We start from the raw sequence: 24,550 nt of genomic DNA on the forward strand, positions 1-24,550 counted from the left end.
CTTTACTATTTATATGTTTGACAACGTTTACTTTTACTTCACTACATTCCAAAAGAAAATAATGTACTTTTAACTCCATACATTTTCCCTGACACCCAAAAGTACTCGTTACATTTTGAATGCTTAGCAGGACAGGAAAATGGTCCAATTCACGCAATTATCCCTGGCCATCCTGGCTGCCTCTGATCTGGCAGACTCTCTAAACACATGCTTTGTTTGTAAATTATATATGAGTGTTGGAGTTAGCCCCTGGCTATCCGTAAATTAAAAAACAAGAAAATGGTGCCATCTGGTTTGCTTAATATAAGGAATTTGAAATTATTTATACTTTTAATTTTGATACTTAAGTATATTTAAAACCAAATACTTTTAGACTTTTACTCAAGTAGTGTTAAGGTATCTATGCTTTTACTCAAGTATTACTATTGGGTACTTTTTCCACCACTGCCTAAAAGGAAGCGATTCCCAAACCTTCCATAACAAAGCCTTCACCTAGAGATGAACCTGGAGAAGTGTCCCCTAAGCAAGCTGGTCCTGGGGCTCTGTTCACAAGCACAAACAGACCCCACAAAGCCCCAGGACAGCAACGCAATTACACCCAACCAAATCATGAGAAAACCAAAAGATAATTACTTGACACATACGAAAGAATTAACAAAAAAACTGAGCAAACTAGAATGCTATTTGGCCCTAAACAGAGAGTACACAGTGGCAGAATACCTGACCAGGGAGAGAGCGCAATAGAGGGGAGAGGGGGCAGGGAGAGAGAGAGCAATAGAGGGGAGGGGGGGCAGGGAGAAAGATAAATATTGGGGAGGGGGGCAGGGAGAGCGAGCAATAGAGGGGAGAGGGTCTCCTTCATCAACCTGGAAGAGGCGAAGAGTCAACTTTGTGAAAATGTCAAACTCCTCCAGAGTGATTCATGAGTCACACCATTCAGGAATCAATGTCCCTGGAACCAAGCCTCATAGACCTAACAGCCATCCAGTCGATGGCCAATTGCATTGCGCTCATCAAGCCAGCATAGATCCTATTTGGAGCTCGAGTCAGACGAAGCCTGAGCTAGACAGCAGAGTCAGATGGGGTCCTCATGGGTAGGATAAGCAGTATTGGACTGGCCCTTGATTGATTGATAGGATCGTCTCCTGCCCTGACACTCCAATAAGATACAGTAGACTAAGGTCCAGCTGCTGACTGTTAGCTTTTGCAATTGAATCTGGACCCTCACCAGGCTGTTACTCTGCAGAATGCCAAGGACCAGAGGGGTTGAGAGAGATACTGGTCCCACAGGTACAGTATTGTTGTAGGGTGGGAAGATATTGGAGCCAGCAGAAATTGAAACAGAGTCTGTTAAGAGGATTGCTTCTGCTCCTGTGTTCTTCCGACTATACTTTTCCCTTCTTTATTTAGTGAAATCGTACCTTACTTTCCTCCATTATTATCTTTATGGAGCTGGCATTTGATGTATGTGGCTTTTTAATTTGATTTAAACCCTTTTATCCAGACATTGGTCTGAGAGGTTTCCTGTGGATTTTATACATTGAAACGACCAGCTTTTGTGTTACACACCTACAGTGTCCTACTGATGAAGAAAATGATAGTTTTATAATTATATTCTAAGACAATACGTTGACAATATGAAAGCTCTACAGCAAACCAACATTTACATAAATGTGTTTTGTGTCTTGTTTACGATGGTGGTTATTGCATTACGTGACTGTTTGCATGTTCATATTTGTACACACTAAATGAATGTACAGTATCTAATATTTTTCCCTCTTTCTTTCGGTCTCTCCTTCACTCATCCACTTTGTTCCGTCCCTGATTTCTCCCCCACTGTAGTTGAATGTCATTTCAGTGTGTTTAATTCAGAAGAAAGCTGGAAGAGGCCATTCTATATTCTCCTTCTCTCTTCCTCCCAGCTCTCTACATTATTCAGAGACAGTGCTTTTAAGAGTGAGGGCCCCAAAGTGCCTTTCCTTTACTCATGCTCCACAGAGCTGCTCAAATAGCTCCCCCCTCCTGGAACCCCTCACGTCAGGGCCGCCCCCGTCCCTACAGACTCTTCCCAAATACGGGAGGCTGGAAACACAGCATGGTGTCCTCCGAGATCACTTAGAAGCAGAAGCACAGACTACAACAGAGAACCTCTCTTTTATTTATAGCTAGGAGCTGCAGAGCACACCGTTGGAGGGTGCAGAACAAGAGATGCTGGACACAATATGACACTGGACACATTGTGGTCTAAATTGAAAATTATTTCTAGTAAATATCCAACATTTTGATAGCAACCAGATTGCTGGTCTTTCCAATTACATCAAGTGTCGCTAAAACTATTTATAAAGGTACAATGGCAATGCAGGGAAATATTGTTATGTTGGGCTTTCACTGTACCTTCATATGTAATTACCATGTAAACTCATAGTGATGCATGATATATTGTTAAAGTAACTTTTAAAAGTTTATATTCTGTTAACTCATAGCCAAATAATGTTTTTAACTCATCCTATACTCGTATTTGTGGCTAAAGCATACATTGGAGAAAAAACACTTCAGGCAGACCGTTAAAAAAATGCTTTCTATTTCCTGATAGAGGATCATGTCGTCCTCCTGAGGAGGATTAACTGGTCAGTGGTCTACTCTCATTAATATTTTTAATGACTGGAATAAGCCCACACAATTCTGTTGTTTGTGTACGCTCACACCATTCCAACATATGCTTTTTAACAGACTTAATTACCTTTTTTTTAAGGAAAATTATTTCACTCATATTGTAATTAATTATAGGTCATATTTCATAGAAATATGGAAACACTGGACAGTTACTTTAATTGGGACCAGATTTTGTATTTATTATGGATCCCCATTAGCTGTTGCCAAGGCAGCAGCTACTCTTCCTGGGGTCCAGACACATTAAGACACATCACAAAATAAACAAATAAAAATGTTTCATAAAACAGTACATCATATCATCATTACAGACTGCCTGTTGTAGAGTAAAAACACAATCATACACTCACTACATTTTCCTGGAAAGGAAGTATGATTGGTACTGTGACTTATAATGTTGTATTTTTTGTGAAGTTGCATTTTATAGACAAGATAGGATTCTGATTGTATCTTTTCTGTAGGTCCAGTCCAGTCAATGGTGTCCATTCAAAGGTCAACATTTTCATTGTAGTTGTTATGAAACCCTCTCAAACATCATGAGTCTCCATTTCCAGGGGCTGCATGTGCCTTTAAAAAGCACTCTGCAGCCTGAGATCCATATATGGTGGTTGGTCCTATATCTACTTTATCAATAATATTCCCCTGAACCTTTGAACTTTCTGCTGGTGAGTTGTATTTGTCTAGGTGTTTGTAGTTTAATAATAGTTAACAATGGTGTTAGCTAAAGGTGGCGATTTAGAATAATAAAGGATTAACCCATGAGAGACAAATGTTTATGGGTCAATGAGATTTAAGTTGAATGTAAGGGAAAGGGGGATACCTAGTCAGTTGTATAACTGAATGCATTCAAATTAAATGTGTCTTCGTCATTTAACCCAACCCCTCTGAATCAGAGAGGTACGGGGGGCTGCCATAATCGACATCCACGTTTTCGGCGCCTGGAGAACAATGTGTTAACTGCCTTCCTCAGGGGCAGAACGACAGATTTTTACCTTGTCAGCTCGGGGATTTGATCGAGCAACCTTTCGGTTACTGGCCCAATGTAGTTATGACCTCAGTGACCGATTTGTCTATGCTGTTAGTTATGAGGTGTATGTACAATAGAGGCGACTCCGGGATGCTGGCCTTCTAGGCAGAGATCCTCTGTCCAGTGTCTGTTCTTTTGCCCATCTTAATCTTTTCTTTTTATTGGCCAGTGTGAGATATGGCTTTTTCTTTGCAACTCTGCCTAGAAGGCCAGCATCCCAGAGTCGCCTCTTCACTGTTGACGTTGAGACTGGTGTTTTGCGGGTACTATTTAATGAAGCTGCCAGTTGAGGACTTGTGAGGCATCTGTTTCTCAAACTAGACACTCTAATGTACTTGTCCTCTTGCTCAGTTGTGCCCTGGGGCCTCCCACTCCTCTTTCTATTCTGGTTAGAGCCAGTTTGTGCTGTTCTGTGAAGGGAGTAGTATTCACCGTTGTACAAGATCTTCATTTTCTAGGCAATTTCTCACATGGAATAGCCTTCATTTCTCAGAACAAGAATAGACTGACAAGTTTAAGAAGAAAGTCCTTTGTTTCTGGCCATTTTGAGCCTGTAATCGAACCCACAAATGCTGATGCTCCAGATACTCAACTATTCTAAAGAAGGACAGTTTTATTGCTTCTTTAATCAGGACAACAGTTTTCAGCTGTGCTAACATAATTGCAAAAGGGATTTCTAATGATCAATTAGCCTCTTAAAATGATAAACTTGGATTAGCTAACACAACGTGCCATTGGAACACAGGAGTGATGGTTGCTGATAATGGGCCTCTGTACGCCTTCCATAAAAAATCTGCCTTTTCCAGCTACAATAGTCATTTAGAACATTAACAATGTCTACACTGTATTTCTGATAAATGTTATGTTATTTTAATGGACAAAACATTTGCGTTTCTCCCAAATTTTTGAATGGTAGTGTATGTTCTCATTGAGACATGCCTAAATGCGGATTACCCAACACACATCCGCCCCTCCTCCTCACTTTCCCTTAACTCTTTCATACAGCATGGTCTTGTAGGTACATGGTCTGTTTCAATGGATTGTGAGGGATTTGATGTCCATGTTTTTACAGGGTTTGGTGGATTATGTGGTGTGTTATGTAGTGTATTCTGGTGACTGTTTAGGATTTTATTATCCACTCCTCTATTAATATAAGTATTTTTCCTATAATGTCAGGGAGAGAAGCGTACAACTTGTAAATGGAAGATGACTTAGTCACGTTGTGGTTCTGTGAGGGTTCTGGGTTCTGTGAGGGTTCTGTGAGGGTGCAATTACCTGTGGAAGATTGAGTCCTCTGATGCTGTAATAAATGTAACCAGGTCTATTATAACAAAATATACATTTAGTGTACATATCTCTATGTATTATAACCCCTTTTCAGTAGTAAAATAGAAAAACATAGCTAACTATATCTTGACATTAATAGCATAGGATATGTGATTTGATTACATTTTCATCATGCAAACTGGCAGAGGATTATGTAACATAAAGATAGATTTTTTTCTTGTTTTTATTTTGTATTTATATTTAACAGGATAGGCTTAGTGGCCAGTCTTCAAAAAGTGCTTTCATTTTGGAGATGCTCCTACCAGAGGTAGAACAATACACATCCATGTTGTTTCACATCTCTAATGTCTCCCATTTATCAAATGGATGGTTGTGATTTGTTTTTACTGCATAGTGGGTCAATTTATAGACATTGAGACAGTCCCTAAACGCAGAATAATGCCTGGCTAGAGGGGGAGTGGGCCAATATCATACGCTCTGATATGGCTAAAATGTGGAATACAAGAAGTTAGTTGTCTGCCCTACATACACAAACAAACATCATTAGGATATTGTAATGCATCTTGGAAATATAGAACTGTAAACACATAGATACAATAGGCAGAAATATCATCCAGGAATATTTATAATGAATGTAAGCTTTACTTTTTGGTAGCTGATTAATAGACAACATTCCAAGTCCAATTTATTGTAATTCAGTGCTGTATGGTAATTACTGACAAAAATACATATAGTTTCACATTTGTTTGAGGAGAACAATTGGACTGAGGCAGTGAAAACTGTCATTGCTTTTCAGTCAAAGGTTCCTCCGTAGATTGTATATGTTCAGCCTCTTGCAATTACGTTAGTGGGCGCTCCTAAGATTTGACTCCAAATCAGAGGCGGCTGGTGGGAGGAGCTATATGAGGATGGGCTCGTTGTAATGTCTGGAATGGTATTAATGGAATGGTATCACACACATCAAACATATGGTTCCGTTCCAAATATTCCATTCCAGCCATTACAATGAGCCCATCCTCTTATAGCTCCTCCCACTAGCCCCCTTTGCTCCAAATCCATTATGGTGTCCAAAATCCAATATTGTTGCCACAATACCATTAAATGGAAGTTTGATCACCTGTATATACATCTTTTATATGAGAGACATCTTTCAGATTTGTGTACTGTACTCAATACTATTTCTGTGTAATTCAACTATGTTGCAACCTGGCCAGGCCCCAGAACTATACTGAACAAAAATATAAATGCAACATGTAAAGTGTTGGTTCCATGTTTCATGACCTGAAATAAAAAATCCCCTAAATTTTCCATTCGCACAAAAATATTATTTCTCTCAAATGTTGTGCACAAATTTGCTTACATTCCTATTACTGAGCATTTCTCCGTTGCCAATATAATCCATCCACCTGACAGGTGTGGCATATCAAGAAGCTGATTAAACAGCATGATCATTACACAGGTGCACCTTGTGCTGGGACAATAAAATGTGCAGTTTTGACACACAACACAATGCCACAGATGTCGCAAGTTTTGAGGGAGCATGCACTTGGAATGCTGACTGCAGGAAAGTCCACCACAGCTGTTGCCAGAGAATTGAATGTTCATTTCTCTGTCATAAGCTGCCTCCAACTTTGTTTTACAGAATTTGTCAGTACGTCCAACCGGCCTCACAACTGCAGACCACGTGTAACCACGCCAGCCCAGGACCTCCACATCCAGTTTCTTCACCTGTGGGATCATTCTGATTGGCTGGGCCTGGCTCCCCAGTGGGTGGAACTGGCTGCCAAGTGGTTATGCCCTCCCAGGCCCAGCCGTGGCTGCACCCCTGCCCAGTCATGTGAAATCCATAGATTAGGGCTAAATTAATTAATCAGCCGTACCAGTGATTGTCCGGGAGGTGAGTTTATCGTCTCTACCTCGTGTTGAGATTCAGAGTTCAAACCACTTTAAATGTAAAGCGGCTGCTCTACGTCTCTCTGGTCTGATATTTGTATTTATTATGTATCCCCATTAGTTGCTGCCAATGCACTCTTCCTGGGGTCTGGCAAAATTATACAATTTTAAAAACATTACAATACATTCATTACAGAATTCACAACACACAAGTCTGTGCCCTCAGACCCATACTCCACTACCACATATCTCCAATGCAAAATCCATGTGTACATGTGTGTATAGTGCATAGTGTATAGTATGTTATCATGTGTCTGTATACATGTGTCTGTGCCTATGTTTGTCTTACTTCACAGTCCCCACTGTTCCATAAGGTTTCATTTTACCTGCTTTTTAAATCTGATTCTACTGCTTGCATCAGTTACCTTCCATGTAGTCATGGCTCTATGTAGTACTGTGCGCCTCCCATAGTCTGTTCTGGACTTGGGGACTGTGAAGAGACCTCTGGTGGCATGTCAGTATGCTAATTCTTAACCTATCATTTTATACAGTTTGTTCAAAAGGGTGGTTCCGTCAGGCCTCACTGACTTGTCACTGTGCAAAGTTTATGTAAAACAATTATCTCTTATGGCTCCTAAAATCATGCCCGTCTCTTAACAAAAACACTTTCATAATTTATCATATTTCATGCACAACGCATCGGATGGAAACTTTGTACATGCAGTGGGTATACTTTCCAAATTACAGTATTTCCTTTGTAACATTTTTAATGACATCCCAAAATAACTAATGAAATGACATTAGGGTTCTATGGATCACTGCTAACCATTCCCCACTTCCTATGTTAGAAATACTGTTCCAGTAGTTGCTTTTAAATGTGTTAGCGTTTCAGCAGGGAAAGTCTCAAAGATACGTTCCTTTGGTGAATTTGGAGAGGGAGACCTGAATCTTCTCCGTTTGATTTACAGCAGGGTGTGAATTGTTGACCCCACCAGCCGCGGGTGAGAGGGGGTCTGGTTGAAGTCATTCATTGCAAACCTGATCTGACCAATTTGGATCCTCACAGGACAGTCATGACACTGTGTACCCTGCTTTGACCCTGCCCTATCTAGAACCTGTCTTGTTACATCAACAGAACCCAATATGATTTCCACTATAACACTGCATTTCATTTAGCAAATGTTGAAAGTGACATTGAATTATCCCATGGTTATAATTTATGTTGAAAATATCTGTAATACATTAACATAAAAGTAAAGTAACTTTTTCTGTCCCTCCCCCCAGGGGCGGAAATCCCGGGGGGGACGGGGGGGACACGACCCCCCCATCCTGGGAAAAATATGATTTGTCCCCCCCAATATATCACTGAAACATAACTATGTAATTTAAATAATATTAATAATACGCAATGAAAGCAATTGTTCTGATTATAGACACTTAATAGCGCGTTTTTAAGTTTCAAAAGATTGCGACCCCCCCACCCTTTTCCTCACAATGGTTTGATCCACTGGCAAGGTAACAGAGGGGTTGTAGCCACTGTCTGAAAGGCACTCAATGAACGTAACTGACGTGAGGTTAATCCAGTCAATCGCGCACACACACTAGCTGAATATGCAGAGATAGCGCGCAAATATTAACTATTAACCTATTCCATTTATGTGGCCTCGTCAAAGATGGAATCTTTGCTATCGTCAATTTATTCCGAGATCAGCATGCAGATGATGTAAGTTAGTGCTTCAAAATCCCTGTGATAAGGTTAGCGATAAACTGAAGTCCAAACTGAACAGAACTACACTCTCTTCTACCATTGTCTTAAATATATTTAATGGTCTCGTTGCAAAAGCTAAATTGTCGCAAGGGAACTTTTATTTATTTATTTTATTTAACCCGGGTAGCAAAGATTATAGCAAACACCACTGAAACTGAATTGGTGCTCGCTAGCTTTGCAAATTCAGCTATTGTTGGAAGCCAGCCAATATGAAACAAACTATTAAAATTACAAAAGGTTGCAGCATATGTTGTGTAAATGGTGAACTCATACAGCTGTCAACTCTTGTCATTTTAATCCATTTCACATTTGCTAGCTACCTTTTAGATCGAAGCCCAAATAGAATGATAAAAGATAACATGATAGAAGCCCATCTCCTACTGTAAATAACCTACACACTGTGTGTAGCCAGCCAGCCAGGTAGAAAAATTGCAGAAAAATAAAAGACGGACATCAGAGTATTTTTCAGTACACAAAAACGCAAAGTAAGAACCCTAGTAGCCTAATATCTCAAAGACTAGTTGATAAAATGTTCATAAGAAAGAAATGAAATTCTAATGGAAATGTTTCACAATGATGTTAATAGGCAGAGCAGGCAACAGATGGCACACAGACAGCAGAGTTGGGGACAGATATGCAGGGACAGACTGGCAGAGACATGGGAGTCTCAGGTAAGTTTGTTGAGTCTTTGTTTGGCAACATTATAAAAGGTTCTCCATTTTTTTTACTTGTAAAATAGGAACATAATTGGAAAATGCCATGGATACCCCCACTCTCAACTTAAACTGGTGACTGAACTAAGATTTGTTAAAGGCAATGGTATTGCTGTTGTGAGTAGTTGTGTAGTTTTGGGTACCGGTAGTTAGGAGTACGGCAAACACCTTATTTCTTTGGTTCCTCAATATACATTTACCATATTACAATGTAGGCTATGTGTTACAGCACTACTTTTGGTGTCCCCCTCAGGAATTGCTCTTGAGAAAATTTCATGTAATTGTCCCCCCCAAAGTTGATATCAGATTTTTGCCCCCTCTCCCACATCTCCCCCTTTTCACATTCAACCATCCACTCACAAGCAGCATGCCCATGTGAAGCTGTGGTGGATGGATTAGTTTGCTATTTAAAATTGTGCTGTCAAATCAGTTCAGTGCTTTGCATTCCTTTGAGACATTTTATTTAATTATTTTTGAAATATTGCAAAATACAGGGCTTAGTTATTAATACTCATTGAGAATGTAAGCATATTTTTAGGAAGCTAAATTAAATGAGTTTGGTCGTGCTGAAGTGCAGAGATGCCCTGTAGTTCTGTGTTTTTCTGGGAAAAGGACTCAGACACTGAATTCTAGGTCACAGTTCCATTATGTGGTTTGATGCTTTGTAAGGAGGGCTAATAAATTTGACATTTGATAACTTAATAAATTAACTTGGGGCTCCTGAGTGGCGCAGTGGTTTAAGGCACTGCATCTCAGTGCAAGAGGTGTCACTACAGACCCTGGTTCAATTCCAGGTTGTATCACATCCAGCTGTGATTGGGAGTCCCATAGGGGGGTGTACAATAGTGTCGTCCAGGTTTGGCTGGGGTAAGCTGTCATTGTAAATAAGAATTTGTTCTTAACTGACTTGCCTACTTAAATACAAATTTCATCAGATGCTCTGAAAAGCAACTCAATGACTGCTAACTGTCATTCTATATTTGTCTCTTGATTTCTTACACCTCTCTTTCTGTCTGTCTAGATATGGTAATGAAGTTACCCTTCTGTACAGCTCGATTCTCTCTGTAGCTGCTCAGAGTTCTCCTTTTCTCTCTCTCCACCTTCCTCGCCGCAGCTGTGACTTGTGAAGGTAAGAAAAGCTGTTAATATTGCTTTGCCCTCTTGAGAATGCAGCAGACGAGTGTGAATTCAATCCTTTCACATCAGCCAGTGTTACAATATCTATGCCTCGCTTCCTGTCCTCTACTGTCATTCTCTCTTCCCCGTTATTTAAATTTTTTCTTGTCATCCCTCCCACTGTATGTAAGGGACCTGAACTGCTTGTGTACTCTAAGTATTACCTCAATTACCTCGACAAACCGGTGCCCCGGCACATTGACTCTGTCCCAGTACCAACAATAGTCTCACTATTGTTATTTTACTGCTGCTCTTGTTACTTTCTTTTCTTATTCTTATTCATATTTTTTAAACTGTATTGTTGCTTAGGGGCCTGTAAGTAAGCATTTCACTGTAAGGTCTACGCTTGTTGTATTCGGCGCATGTGACTAATACAATTTGATTTGATTTGATTATACCACTAACTCACTTCAGCCAGATCAGTTGCACAGCTTAAATGTTATATCACTGCACTAGATGACAATGATTTATCATGTTCATTCTGAAGGGGGCCAGCCCAGCCGTATATTCAGGCTGCTTTTAATTGTCCATTGGGCTACAGAATGAGGTTCGAGGAGAGAGGTTTACAGAGGAGGCTGGAGAATTTAAGAAAGGACCAGAATTATGAATGTTCAGACTGGAGCTTTCTGACAATTCATTAAAAAGCTCCCCTGGGAGAAGCCTCAGCGGTCTGGAGAGAATTATACTGCCTGTTACGGCAGGGACTGAGAGATTGCCACTCCATGGCCACCCCACTCTCAGGGACACTGCTCATCTGGCAAGGGCTGAATGTTGCTCATCATGTCTCAGAGATCTATCACAGAGCTCCTTCAGACTCTGCTGCTGAAGTTACAATCCTCTGTCCTTATTTCATTTCCAGACATTGAACAAGTAGGTCAAGACTGGATGTTGAAAAAGTCAACTGTCGTGAGTGAGCATTTCCATGAAGTTTGAATATAGAGATGGAGATATCTGTGATAAAATCTGACCTCTGGCACTTTCCCAGTGAATTAGTCAAATGAGTAACTGTTAGGGTATCATTATTTTGGATTTGGCTGCTGCTGAGAACAGTACGTGATGAACTCCTTAGAGTGAATTATTTTGTATAGATCTTTATTGAGGACCTGATATTACGAAAAGGCTACAATTTGTGGTGACGATGATGACACATGAACTTGACATGTTCTGACTGTTGACCAATAATGTCACGACTTCGGCCGAAGTCGGGTCCTCTCCTTGTTCGGGCGGTGCTCGGTGCTCGGCGTCGCCGGTCTTCTAGCCATCATCGATCCACTTTTCATTTTCCATATGTTTTGTCTTGTTTTTCCTCACACCTGGTTTCAATTCCCTCAATCACTTGTTGTGTATTTAACCCTCTGTTCCCCCCATGTCTTTGTGTGGAATTGTTCATTGTAAGTGCACGTGTTGATTGGTGCGCGACGGGTTTTTGTACCCAATTCTTGTTATTTTTATGCCGTTGGTTTTGTTATTGAACTGCTCTGGCTATTATCAAGTTCTGCTCTCCTGCGTCTGACTTCCCTGCCACCGGTTACGCACCCCTCACAAATATCCTTCCATAACACACACACACACACACTCACACATTCAAACACACAAAGACCTTCACCCCTAGGGAATAATCTTTTTTTATCACAAAACATTTAATATAATGATGATAATTGATTACTTATGAAAAGGCATATCATATTAGAATAAAGAATCATTTTCATCTAATGGACTGAATCAGTTTCATCCAGTGTTGTTTAGCTCCCTCATGGCTGCCTCTTGCACGGTTCCTGGGAACCTTGCATCTTATCATATGTATTCATTATACAACAGAAGCAAATATATTATCACAGCTTGTTACTTAGATAAGTGATTTTTGAGAGGGGGATTTTTCACAAGAACTCTTACTCTTGCTAATTGTTGTTTATAATTTATAGAGGAAGATTACTGGCATTCACTCACAGCCAACATGATTTTTTTAGTGATCATACCCCTTCACTAATCTACTCATCATCATCTATTCTCCGACCTTAGAACCCCATATCCATCACATTTCACAGTTCATTATAAAATCATATCTTAGAATGATTGCTCATTTTCATTTTTTCTGACAGTAATCTTAATAGCATCTAGTAATTGATTTAAGGAAGACGCTGTCATCAACATATTATCTGCAATATCCACACAAAAAAATGAATGGTGTTCCATAGAAATATTGAGGTTGTTAATGGTAACTTCAGTAATAGTGTATAAAGAAAGCCATACAATAGACAAAGCCATCATTACATCAGCTTTATTGCATCTCCCATGGACCTATCACCTGCTAATGTGTTCCACAGGACTGCAGAGCAGGTTATAGGTCGGACAAATGTTGAGATCACCATGAAATAGCAGCTGAAATCCGTGAATGATCGAAGGGGATTAAATGAAATTACATGAAAATAAGCTAATGGAAAAGGAAACATCTGTTTCAGAAAGAGAGAGCATAAAAGAGAACCTGACATGTTTATAATTAAGAATGCTTGTGCGTATGTCATTGTTAAACGGATGCACTGATATGATTGAATGCATTGTAATCTGCATAGGCTGACAGAAGACAAGCGCTGGCTGACTTCTATGTAATGGTGTGTGGGCGGACATCCACAATCATCCCACAGCCACTTATGTGTTGTTTCAGTTCTCTCTATTATCTTGAAAGGAACACTCAATGTCACACTGGAGAACATAGACCAGAAATCTATGGCTAAATTTGCCATATGAGGACTAGCAAATTGTAGTATGTAGTGAACATGTTGATGCATCAATTTGGAGCACAGGTGTCCTTCAGAGACTTGAGGATAAAGGAGGGGACTAAACTAGAGTAATATAGGAGGCCACTATAGTAAGTTATTTTCAGTCATTCAGATGACTTTGTGTGCTGTAAGGAGCACTATGGGCGGTCTGCAAGGAGCTGCCCTGCACATACAGCCTTTGAAGAGGCTGGTTATGGCACACTGCACAGCAGGCCAACTGGCTTCATGTGCACTGGGTGACAGCCCTAAATAATGAATTTCATGCCACTGTATTGAATAATGGCTATCATGTGACATACATTCAATGGTCTTGTAAAATGACTTAATTGTCACAACAAATAAATCAAGGAATGAACCGACTGCAACTATGGAAGCCTGACCTGTTCACCGGACGTGCTACCTTGTCCCAGACCTGCTGTTTCAACCTCTGCTATGAAAAGCCAAGTGACATTTACTCATGATGTACTGGCCTGTTGACCGTCTACAACCACTGTGATTATTATTTAACCCTGCTGGTCAAATCTGGCTTTAAGGCTTTAATGGTCATGTACTGTTATAATCTCCACCCAAGACAGCCAGAAGAGGACTGGCCACCCCTCAGAGCCTGGTTCCACTCTAGGTTTCTTTCTAGGTCCCTGCTTTTCTGGGGAGTTTTTCCTAGCCACTATGCTTCTACTGTACTACTTCTACTGCATTGCTTGCTGTTTGTAGTTTTAGGCTGGGTTTCTGTATAGCACTATGTGACATCTGCTGATGTAAAAAGGGCTTTAGAAAGACATTTGATTGATTGATTGACTACAGTCGTGGCCAAAAGTTTTGAGAATGACACAAATATTAATTTTCACAAAGTTTGCTGCTTCAGTGTCTTTAGATATTTTTGTCAGATGTTACTATGGAATACTGAAGTATAATTACAAGCATTTCATAAGTGTCAAAGGCTTTTATTGACAATTACATGAAGTTGATGCAAAGAGTCAATATTTGCAGTGTTGACCCTTCTTTTTCAAGACCTCTGCAATCCGCCCTGGCATGCTGTCAATTAACTTCTGGGCCACATCCTGACTGACGGTAGCCCATTCTTGCATAATCAATGCTTGGAGTTTGTCAGAATTTGTGGGTTTTTGTTTGTCCACCTGCCTCTTGAGAATTGACCACAAGTTCTTGATGGGATTAAGGTCTGGGGAGTTTCCTGGCCATGTACCCAAAATATCGATGTTTTGTTCCCTGAGCCACTTAGTTATCACTTTTGCTTTATGGCAAGGTGCTCCATCATGCTGGAAAAGGCATTGTTCGTCACCAAACTGTTCCTGGATGGTTGGGAGAAGTTGCTCTCGGAGGATGTGTTGGTACCATTCTTTATTCATGGCTGTGTTCTTAGGCAGAATTGTGAGTGAGCGCACACACTTGGCTGAGAAGCAACCCCACACATGAATGGTCTCAGGATGCTTCACTGTTGGCATGACACAGGACTGATGGTAGCGCTCACCTTGTCTTCTCCGGACAAGCTTTTTTCCGGATGCCCCAAACAATCGGAAAGGGGATTCATCAGAGAAAATGACTTTACCCCAGTCCTCAGCAGTCCAATCCCTGTACCTTTTGCAGAATATCAGTCTGTCACTGATGTTTTTCCTGGAGAGAAGTGGCTTCTTTGCTGCCCTTCTTGACACCAGGCCATCCTCCAAAAGTCTTCGCCTCACTGTGCGTGCAGATGCACTCACACCTGCCTGCTGCCATTCCTGAGCAAGCTCTGTACTGGTGATGCCCCAATCCCGCAGCTGAATCAACTTTAGGAGACGGTCCTGATGCTTGCTGGACTTTCTTGGGCGACCTGAAGCCTTCTTCACAACAATTGAACTGCTCTCCTTGAAGTTCTTGATTATCCGATAAATGGATGATTTTGGTGCAATCTTACTGGCAGCAATATCCTTGTCTGTGAAGCCCTTTTTGTGCAAAGCAATGATGACGGCACCTGTTTCCTTGCAGGTAACCATGATTGACAGAGCAAGAACAATGATTCCAAGCACTACCCTCCTTTTGAAGCTTCCAGTCTGTTAATTGAACTCAATCAGCATGACAGAGTGATCTCAGCCTCCAGTATTTATGCTGCAGTAGTTTATGTGTCGGGGGGCTAGGGTCAGTCTGTTACATCTGGAGTATTTATCTTGTCTTATCCGGTGTCCTGTGTGAATTTAAATATGCTCTCTCTAATTCTCTCTTTCTCTCTTTCTGTCTTTCTCTCGGAGGACCTGAGCCCTAGGACCATGCCTCAGGACTACCTGGTATGATGACTCCTTGCTGTCCCCAGTCCACCTGGCCGTGCTGCTGCTCCAGTTTCAACTGTTCTGCCTGCGGCTATGGAACCCTGACCTGTTCACCGGACGTGCTTGTTGCACCCTCGACAACTACTATGATTATTATTATTTGACCATGCTGGTCATTTATGAACATTTTAACATCTTGACCATGTTCTGTTATAATATCCACCCTGCACAGCCAGAAGAGGACTGGCCACCCCTCATAGCCTGGTTCCTCTCTAGGTTTCTTCCTAGGTTTTTGGCCTTTCTAGGGAGTTTTTCCTAGGGAGTTTTTCCTAGCCACCGTGCTTCTTTCACATGCATTGCTTGCTGTTTGGGGTTTTAGGCTGGGTTTCTGTACAGCACTTTGAGATATCAGCTGATGTACGAAGGGCTATATAAATAAATTTGATTTGATCTCCAGCCTTGTCCTCGTCAACACTCACACCTGTGTTAACGAGAGAATCACTGACATGATGTCAGCTGGTCCTTTTGTGGCAGGGCTGAAATGCAGTGGAAATTACGTAGCTAGTTCATTAGCTAAAGTAGCCACTTGTAGCTAGCCAGTAACTCCTCTGGTATATGTTGACTTCATTTCACTGGGTTTTTGTTTGGGACGGAAGCTGTAGAGATCGGTAGGAAATGGCACTTCTGTAGCCAAATCTTTTATTCATCCATTCTTTAAGCATTAAATGACCCGGTATAATGGAACATGAGTTATACAGTTAAAGATGTTATTTTTGCTTTTTTGCCGACCTTTAAAGTAACTATCCAGTGTTTTCATAAAAAAAAGAAAAAGTTTATTAAGTATATAAAAAGCAGCATTTCTGTGTTGGAATAATAATAAATAATAATACATTTAATTCATATTGCGCCTTTCATTACTGTGTTATCTCAAAGCTCTACATAAAAAATGATCATAAAATACAAAATACAATAAAAACATGATACATTTACTATCAAGGCAGGAAATAGCAATAGTAGGCTAGGTGCTAAAAGGAGTTTCCAGATAAGGACTATAAGAAAGACAGTCTGTAGAAATGTGTTTTAAGGCCGTTTTAAATGTTTCCCAATTGATGAAGCAGCTCTCAGATGGTCAGGGAGAACATTCCAAGGGCGAGGGGCAATGGAGCAGAATGTTCGGTTCCCCATAGTACGTAAACGTGTCTTGGGGACTTAAAGCAAGACATGAGGTCACTGATGTAGGTGGGACTCAATCCATTCAAGGCTTTAATTACTAGGAGGAGAGTTCAGCAAGGATGTGGAGATGTGGGCTGACGTATTGGTCCTGGTCAGGACTCTTGGCAGCACTATTCTGGAGAAGTTGTAGCCTCTGAAGTGACTTGGCTGGAAGGCCCCGAACAGAGCGTTACCATAATTGATCCGGGAGAAGATGAAGTCGTGGACGATTTTCTCTGCATCTGACTGGAAGAGTGATGGTTTGAGCCGGGCGAATGGTGTGGGTGTACCCCAACAATGGAATGGTGTGGGTGTATACCGGTCATTGAAAATATTAATGCGAGTAGACCGCTCATTAGCCAGCTGAGGATGACATCATCCTCTATGAGGAAATAGCAAGCATTTTTTAAGGTTATTTTTTCTCCAGTTCATGCTTTGGCCACAAATACCAGTATATATATTTTTTCCTTTATTTAACTAGGCAAGTCAGTTAAAAACAAAATAACAAATTCTTATTTACAATGACTGCCTCCCCCGGCCAAACCCGGACAACGCTGAGCCAATTGTGCGCCGCCCTATGGGACTCCCAATCACGGCTGGATGTGATTCAGCGTGGATTCAAACCAGGCACTGTAGTGACACCTCTTGCACTGAGATGCAGTGCCTTAGACTGCTGTGCCACTCGGGAGTATAGGATGAGTCAACAACATTATTTGTGAAAGAGTTAACAGAATATGCACTTTTAAAAGTGAGATTTAAAACTGGAACCTTTTCTCTCAGCCTCAAAGCAAAATGTGTTGAGTAGCAGGAAATTAGCTTTAAAACAACAAACTATTCTCTCATCCCCATGGCAAAATGTGTAGAATTGCAGCAAATTAGCTTTAAAATGGCAAAATCTTCTCTGACTCATGACAAAATGTGTAAAATAGCATTATAAAACAGCACATTTTTCTACGTGCCCAATCACATGTGTTGAAATGCAGGAAGTTAGCTATTTTTCCTGAAAATAATCAGTTAAAAATGTATATCAAAGAGGATAGGCCTAATGATGTTTTTATGATGATGATGATGGACTTATGATGGTGATTGACCAATAATTAGATAAACTGTGTGCTATTTGCATAATAAGTTAATTGCAACCCAGTTATGATTTAATAAGATCACACCTAACCCAACGTCTAACAGACAACCTGGCTTGCGGCTTTTGCATAGGCTATCAGAGGAAATCTGACAACTGGAAATCTACCTGCTCTGTTACAGAAATCCCCATCCGAAAACGAAACCCCTGTAAAATAAATACAATTATTTTGACTTGAGACTGTCAAACAGGCAGTATAACGGTACTCTGCCACCGGATGGTTGCTCGAGCATGCTCGCTTTGGTCCTGACGTCAGCAAGAGTGTAGTGCGGATCCAAACGCACTCTCCCTCCTCGGTTCATTGTGAGTGGCAAGCTAAACGATGCGAGCGCTCGTAGCTGTTGCCGCCGCCCTGTAGAGTTTCCCCACCCGAGGACCAAGCACAACGACACTGACAAAGAGACCGTGTGAGCGCAAGATACGAAGACAAGTCCTTTTTTTCAAACAAGTGTCAAACGTTGTCGTGGCGAATTTTTTCATGCTTTAACCAGTCATCGGCAGAGCGCGAGCGAGAGAGGGAGAACGAGAGCGAGTCAGCCTAGAGACGGATAAGGAAGCAATAGGGGGGAAATAATTGCTCGTATATTTCGGTCCTCGCCAACCGTTACTTTGGATATCAAGAAGATCAGAGGTTGTGTAGCCATGGGATGTACACTGAGCGCCGAGGAGAGAGCGGCTTTGGACAGGAGCAAGGCTATCGAGAAAAACCTCAAAGAAGATGGAGTCACAGCCGCGAAAGACGTAAAACTACTCCTGCTCGGTAAGATTATTCGGAAGGAGGGGTGGCCGGCCCCTGTCGATCGGCTTCCTGGTTGCTTGTCCGTAGTCTGAAGTGTCCAAATCACACACCTGCATTCTGGTTACATAGCCAGACGCTTATCAGACTATTAATATAAATGAACATTTCAACATTGATGTAACGTTACTTTATACCCCCTTGTCTCTTTTCATCCCTTCAGGGGCTGGGGAGTCAGGAAAAAGTACCATCGTGAAACAGATGAAGTAAGTGCCACGGTCTAATAATTATTTGCATTGAATGTGTGTGATGTATACTCATGAAAGGCTAAACACACACACACACACACACACACACACACACACACACACACACACACACACACACACACACACACACACACACACACACACACACACGGGGCTAGAGTAGGCTTTTATTAGTAGCTTGAGAAAGGTTTATTTGGTCCGTGACATTTCCAAATATGTTTTACCTTTTCTGGTGAGAAGAGCTTATTGACTGAAACCGACAGCGTTGCGGGTTAAGGGAAAATATCGATGAGCTGTTCACAAAAAATGGTGCTGAAATCAGAATCTGTTTTGCCAATACAGCTAATGCACGTTAGCTTTCACTGACAGCTTGTGTCAGTCTGTAAATTAATAAACCGTACAATGACCAGTTCCGAGAATACACCTCTCTCAATTCGGCATGTTGTTTCTCCCAGATATGTCTCCTGTCTCTTCAATGTATGATCTCGTGGCGGGCAAGCAAACGGCTTCACAATTTAGAGAAATATTAATGTTATAGGCTATAAATGTAACTGGGGTATATTACGACTGGAGAGCTTTTGTGGGAGATATCTGCTGGTTTTAACGTTTGTTGCTGTCAATGGCAAATTAGTTGATTTTGTGAAGTCAACCCAAGTGATACAGGCTACAGTGAGCTCCAAAAGTATTGGGACAGTGACACATTTTTTGTTGTTTTGACCCTGTACTCCAGGACTTTGGATTTGACATGATACAATGCCTATGAGGTTAAAATGGAGACTGTTAGATTTAATTGTAGATTTTTTTTACCATATCGTGAACCGTTTATAAATGTCAGCACTTTTTGTACATAGTATTGGGTTAAATTCACTTATATGTGTATTGAAGTATTCCTAGCAGGCAGTGATTACATCAAGCTAGTTTCAGATTCTTTTCTGTCCAATAAAAATTCATGGTAAATAATGTATTGTGTAATTTTTGAGTCACTTTTATTGTAAATAAGAATATAAAATGTTTATAAACACCTCTGCATTAATGTGGATGCTACCATGATTACAGATAGTCCTGAATGAATCTTAAATAATGATGAGTAAGAAAGTTACAGACGCAATATCATACCCCCTCCAAAAAATGCTAACCTTGCCTGTTATTGTAATGGTGAGAGGTTAGCATGTCTTGGGGGTATGATATATAATGCTAACCTTGCCTGTTATTGTAATGGTGAGAGGTTAGCATGTCTTGGGGGTATGATATAAAATGCTAACCTCCCCTGTTATTGTAATGGTGAGAGGTTAGCATGTCTTGGGGGTATGATATAAAATGCTAACCTTGCCTGTTATTGTAATGGTGAGAGGTTAGCATGTCTTGGGAAACATATTCTATTCTTCTTTACAATAAAAGTGACTCCAAAATGACACAATACATTATTGACCATTAGTTTCTATTGGGCACAAAATAATCTGAAACACAACCAATACTTTTGGAGCTTACTGTAATTGATGAATGTTAAAGATTAAATTACATTTTTTTCAAACACATTTATGTAGGCTATCTGAGCGAATAAATGGGTGGGAACTTCACACTGCAATTTTAATTTGCCTGCCTTATAGCCAACACCCTTTCTTGCCTTTAATCAATCAATTAATCAATCAATCATGCCATTTCAGATATTCAACTAATTAAGAATTCAGATGAATGTTATGATGACTGGTCCTCATTACAGTGTTATAGTTAGTTGTAATAACTCATAACTAGTGGTAAATGCAGTCGGTAATTACAAATTAAAATGCTTGTTACAAATAGGCAAGTTTCCATTACATTCACCAATTTAGTGTTTTGTTTCCTATCAGCAACATTCGATTCAGTAACATCTGTCGCAAGGTTGTAATCTCTTGTGGACAGATGCGCTGGCTGTCCAAGATTAGAAAGGTTGGATAGGCTCTAATTACCAACCCATGAATGCGCACTCTACAAAATCTCCACTCAGTGTTGTTGCTAGCCGTTGCCCCCCAAAAGTGTGCCATTTTGGTTAATTTGGTTGAGTTTCAAAAACAGATCAGATATAGGTCAACCTCACTGACTGGGGTCTACCATATGGGTGTCATCCAAGATTATATATATAAAAGAATACTTATAAATAATGTGTATGTTGCCCATTATGTCAACCTGAACCTCCTTGCCATTGAAGTGGGAGGATAAACCCACTAGTACACCACGGAGTACATGTACTATCTGCATAAGTACAATTTAATTACTAGGTGATAGGGTTGGGCGGTATCCAGATTTTCATATCGTCATACCATCCTTCTCTAATCCCGAGATTTAACTTCTCTAGGGCCAGTGGGACGATTTCGTCCCACCTACGTAACAGCCAGTGGAATCCCGTGGCGCGTTATTCAAATACCTTAGAAATGCTATTACTTCAATTTCTCAAACATATGGCTATTTTACACCATTTTAAAGACAAGACTCTCGTTAATCTAACCACACTGTCCGATTTCAAAAAGGCTTTACAACGAAAGCAAAACATTAGATTATGTCAGCAGAGTACCCAGCCAGAAATAATCAGACACCCATTTTTCAAGCTAGCATATAATGTCACAAAAACCCAGAAGACAGCTAAATGCAGCACTAACCTTTGATGATCTTCATCAGATGACAATCTTAGGACATTATGTTATACAATACATGCATGTTTTGTTCAATCAAGTTCATATTTATATCAAAAACCAGCTTTTTACATTAGCATGTGACGTTCAGAACTAGCATACTTCCGGTGAATTTACTAAATTACTCACGATAAACGTTCACAAAAAACATAACAATTATTTTAAGAATTATAGATACAGAACTCCTCTATGCACTCGCTATGTTCGATTTTAAAATAGCTTTTCGGTGAAAGCACATTTTGCAATATTCTAAGTAGATAGCCCGGCATCACAGGGCTAGCTATTTAGACACCCACCAAGTTTAGCCCTCACCAAAGTCAGATTTACTATAAGAAAAATGTTATTACCTTTGCTGTTCTTCGTCAGAATGCACTCCCAGGACTTCTACTTCAATAACAAATGTTGGTTTGGCTCAAAATAATCCATAGTTATGTTCAAATATCCTCTGTTTTGTTCGTGCGTTCAAGACACTATCCGAAGTGTAAAGAAGGGTGACGCGCACGACGCGTTTCGTGACAAAAAAATTCTAAATATTCCATTACCGTACTTCGAAGCATGTCAACCGCTGTTTAAAATCCATTTTTATGCCATTTTTCTCGTAAAAAAGCGATAATATTCTGACCGGGAATCTGTGTTTTAGTACAAAGAGAGAGAAAATAAAAACATGGGGTCGCCTCGTGCACGCGCCTCAGTCTCATAGTACTCTGACCGACCACTATCCAAACGCGCTAATGTTTTTCAGCCAGGGGCTGCCTCGACATCATTCAGCTTTTTCCCGGGTTCTGAGAGCCTATGGGAGCCGTAGGAAGTGTCACGTTACAGCAAAGATCCTAAGATTTCAATAAAAAGTATTTGATAACCAGATTAAATCGGGTACGTTTTTTATCCGGCCGTGTAAATACTGCCCCCTAGCCCTAACAGGTTAAGGTATTACCGGCTTGGTACACAAGGGGGTGCCAAAAGAACAGCAAAAAATCCCATTGGGCATCTATTATCAAAATGCTAACAAAATTAGCACAAGTAATAGCGAATTTCTATAGAGGCTGCTAGCTGAATATGCTAACGAGCGCAAACGAAAATAAACAAATTGCAAAGACAGGCAATCCAGCTCATGAAGTTATACAAGTATAGGTGGGTGATACCATGTATAGGTAGGTAATACCAAATGTAATTTTTGGTGAGTTCGCACATTTACAAGCGTATTTGAACAAGAGACATTGTGCAAATGAACAAAGTTTTGACGCATGCTTGTCTGAAGGAAGAACAGTACTGGCTCTCCAGCAGCATGTCTACAGCTGTTTCTGTATGGTGTCGCTAGGGCAATGGGCCTGCCTGCTAAGCTTCGGAGAAGAGGGGGGAGGAGTAGATGGGCCGAGAATGGAGTTAAGAAAAAACGCAAGGAAATCAAGATAGCACTTCTCAAACACAGCAGAAAGCTAACACAATATGATGCCCCGTTACCTTATTAATTCAGCCACTTAAAAAAAAGATCAAATGCATAAGAAAATATCTTGCCGCGTTTTGTAAATGTAGATCTAAAATGCTTATTGGAATTTATGCTCGGCATCAGACACATTTTGTGCTTCAGTTGCACTTTTAAATTCTAATGAGAATTCACAAACTGCATTCTCTCAGCAGACAGCGCTCTGACTGATATGTAGCTACTTTTCTCTGGTACTTTTCTCGGTGTAGCCAGCCTAATTTTTCTCCAGGAAAATGCTAGATTATCTTTAAGCAATACATTGGTAATTGTAGCTGGCTACATTCTTTATATGATAGGCCTAAACATTCGAAATATGATAGCCATGCTTCATTTTTGCAAAAAATACCTTGCTTTCCACTGTATGCTCATTTACTTATGTGGCTGCCATCCAAATACAGTGGGGGGAAAAAGTATTTGATCCCCTAGCTGATTTTGTACGTTTGCCCACTTACAAAGAAATGATCAGTCTATAATTTTAATGGTAGGTTTATTTGAACAGTGAGAGACAGAATAACAACAAAAAAATCCAGAAAAACGCATGTCAAAAATGTTATAAAATGATTTGCATTTTAATGAGGGAAATAAGTATTTGACCCCTCTGCAAAACATGACTTAGTACTTGGTGGCAAAACCCTTGTTGGCAATCACAGGAGGGATTTTGTCCCACACCTCTTTGCAGATCTTCTCCAAGTCATTAAGGTTTCGAGGCTGACGTTTGGCAACTCGAACCTTCAGCTCCCTCCACAGATTTTCTATGGGATTATGGTCTGGAGACTGGCTAGGCCACTCCAGGACCTTAATGTGCTTCTTCTTGAGCCACTCCTTTGTTGCCTTGGCCGTGTGTTTTGCATCATTGTCATGCTGGAATACCCATCCACGACCCATTTTCAATGAGCCTGGCTGAGGGAAGGATGTTCTCACCCAAGATTTGACGGTACATGGCCCTGTCCATCGTCCCTTTGATGCAGTGAAGTTGTCCTGTCCCCTTAGCAGAAAAACACCCCCAAAGCATAATGTTTCCACCTCCATGTTTGACGGTGGAGATGGTGTTCTTGGGGTCATAGACAGCATTCCTACTCCTCCAAACACGGCGAGTTGAGTTGATGCCAAAGAGCTCCATTTTGGTCTCATCTGACCACAACACTTTCACCAGTTGTCCTCTGAATCATTCAGATGTTCATTGGCAAACTTCAGACGGGAATGTATATGTATTCTTGAGCAGGGGGACCTTGTGGGTGCTGCAGGATTTCAGTCCTTCACGGCGTAGTGTGTTACCAATTGTTTTCTTGGTGACTATGGTCCCAGCTGCCTTGAGATCATATACAAGATCCTCCCGTGTAGTTCTGGGCTGATTCCTCACCGTTCTCATGATCATTGCAACTCCACGAGGTGAGATCTTCCATGGAGCCCCAGGCCGAGGGATATTGACAGTTCTTTTGTGTTTATTCCATTTGCGAATAATCGCACCAAATGT

At 40.7% G+C, this 24,550-nt stretch overlaps 1 protein-coding gene across 2 annotated transcripts in view; it reads left to right on the forward strand.

The window, feature by feature from the left end:
• Positions 1-18,200: 18,200 nt before the first annotated feature.
• Positions 18,201-24,550, forward strand: part of LOC106573727 (guanine nucleotide-binding protein G(o) subunit alpha) — a 160,934-nt gene continuing 154,584 nt past the window's right edge. For both annotated transcript variants that reach the window (XM_014149043.2, XM_014149044.2), the window contains exons 1-2: positions 18,201-18,682; positions 18,882-18,924. In XM_014149043.2, the coding sequence (XP_014004518.1) occupies positions 18,565-18,682; positions 18,882-18,924 (161 nt within the window). In that variant the 5' untranslated portion in view covers positions 18,201-18,564. The remainder of the gene's footprint in view (positions 18,683-18,881; positions 18,925-24,550) is intronic.

This window comes from Salmo salar, chromosome ssa16 (genome assembly GCF_905237065.1).
Source record: "Salmo salar chromosome ssa16, Ssal_v3.1, whole genome shotgun sequence".
Lineage (NCBI taxonomy): Eukaryota > Metazoa > Chordata > Actinopteri > Salmoniformes > Salmonidae > Salmo > Salmo salar.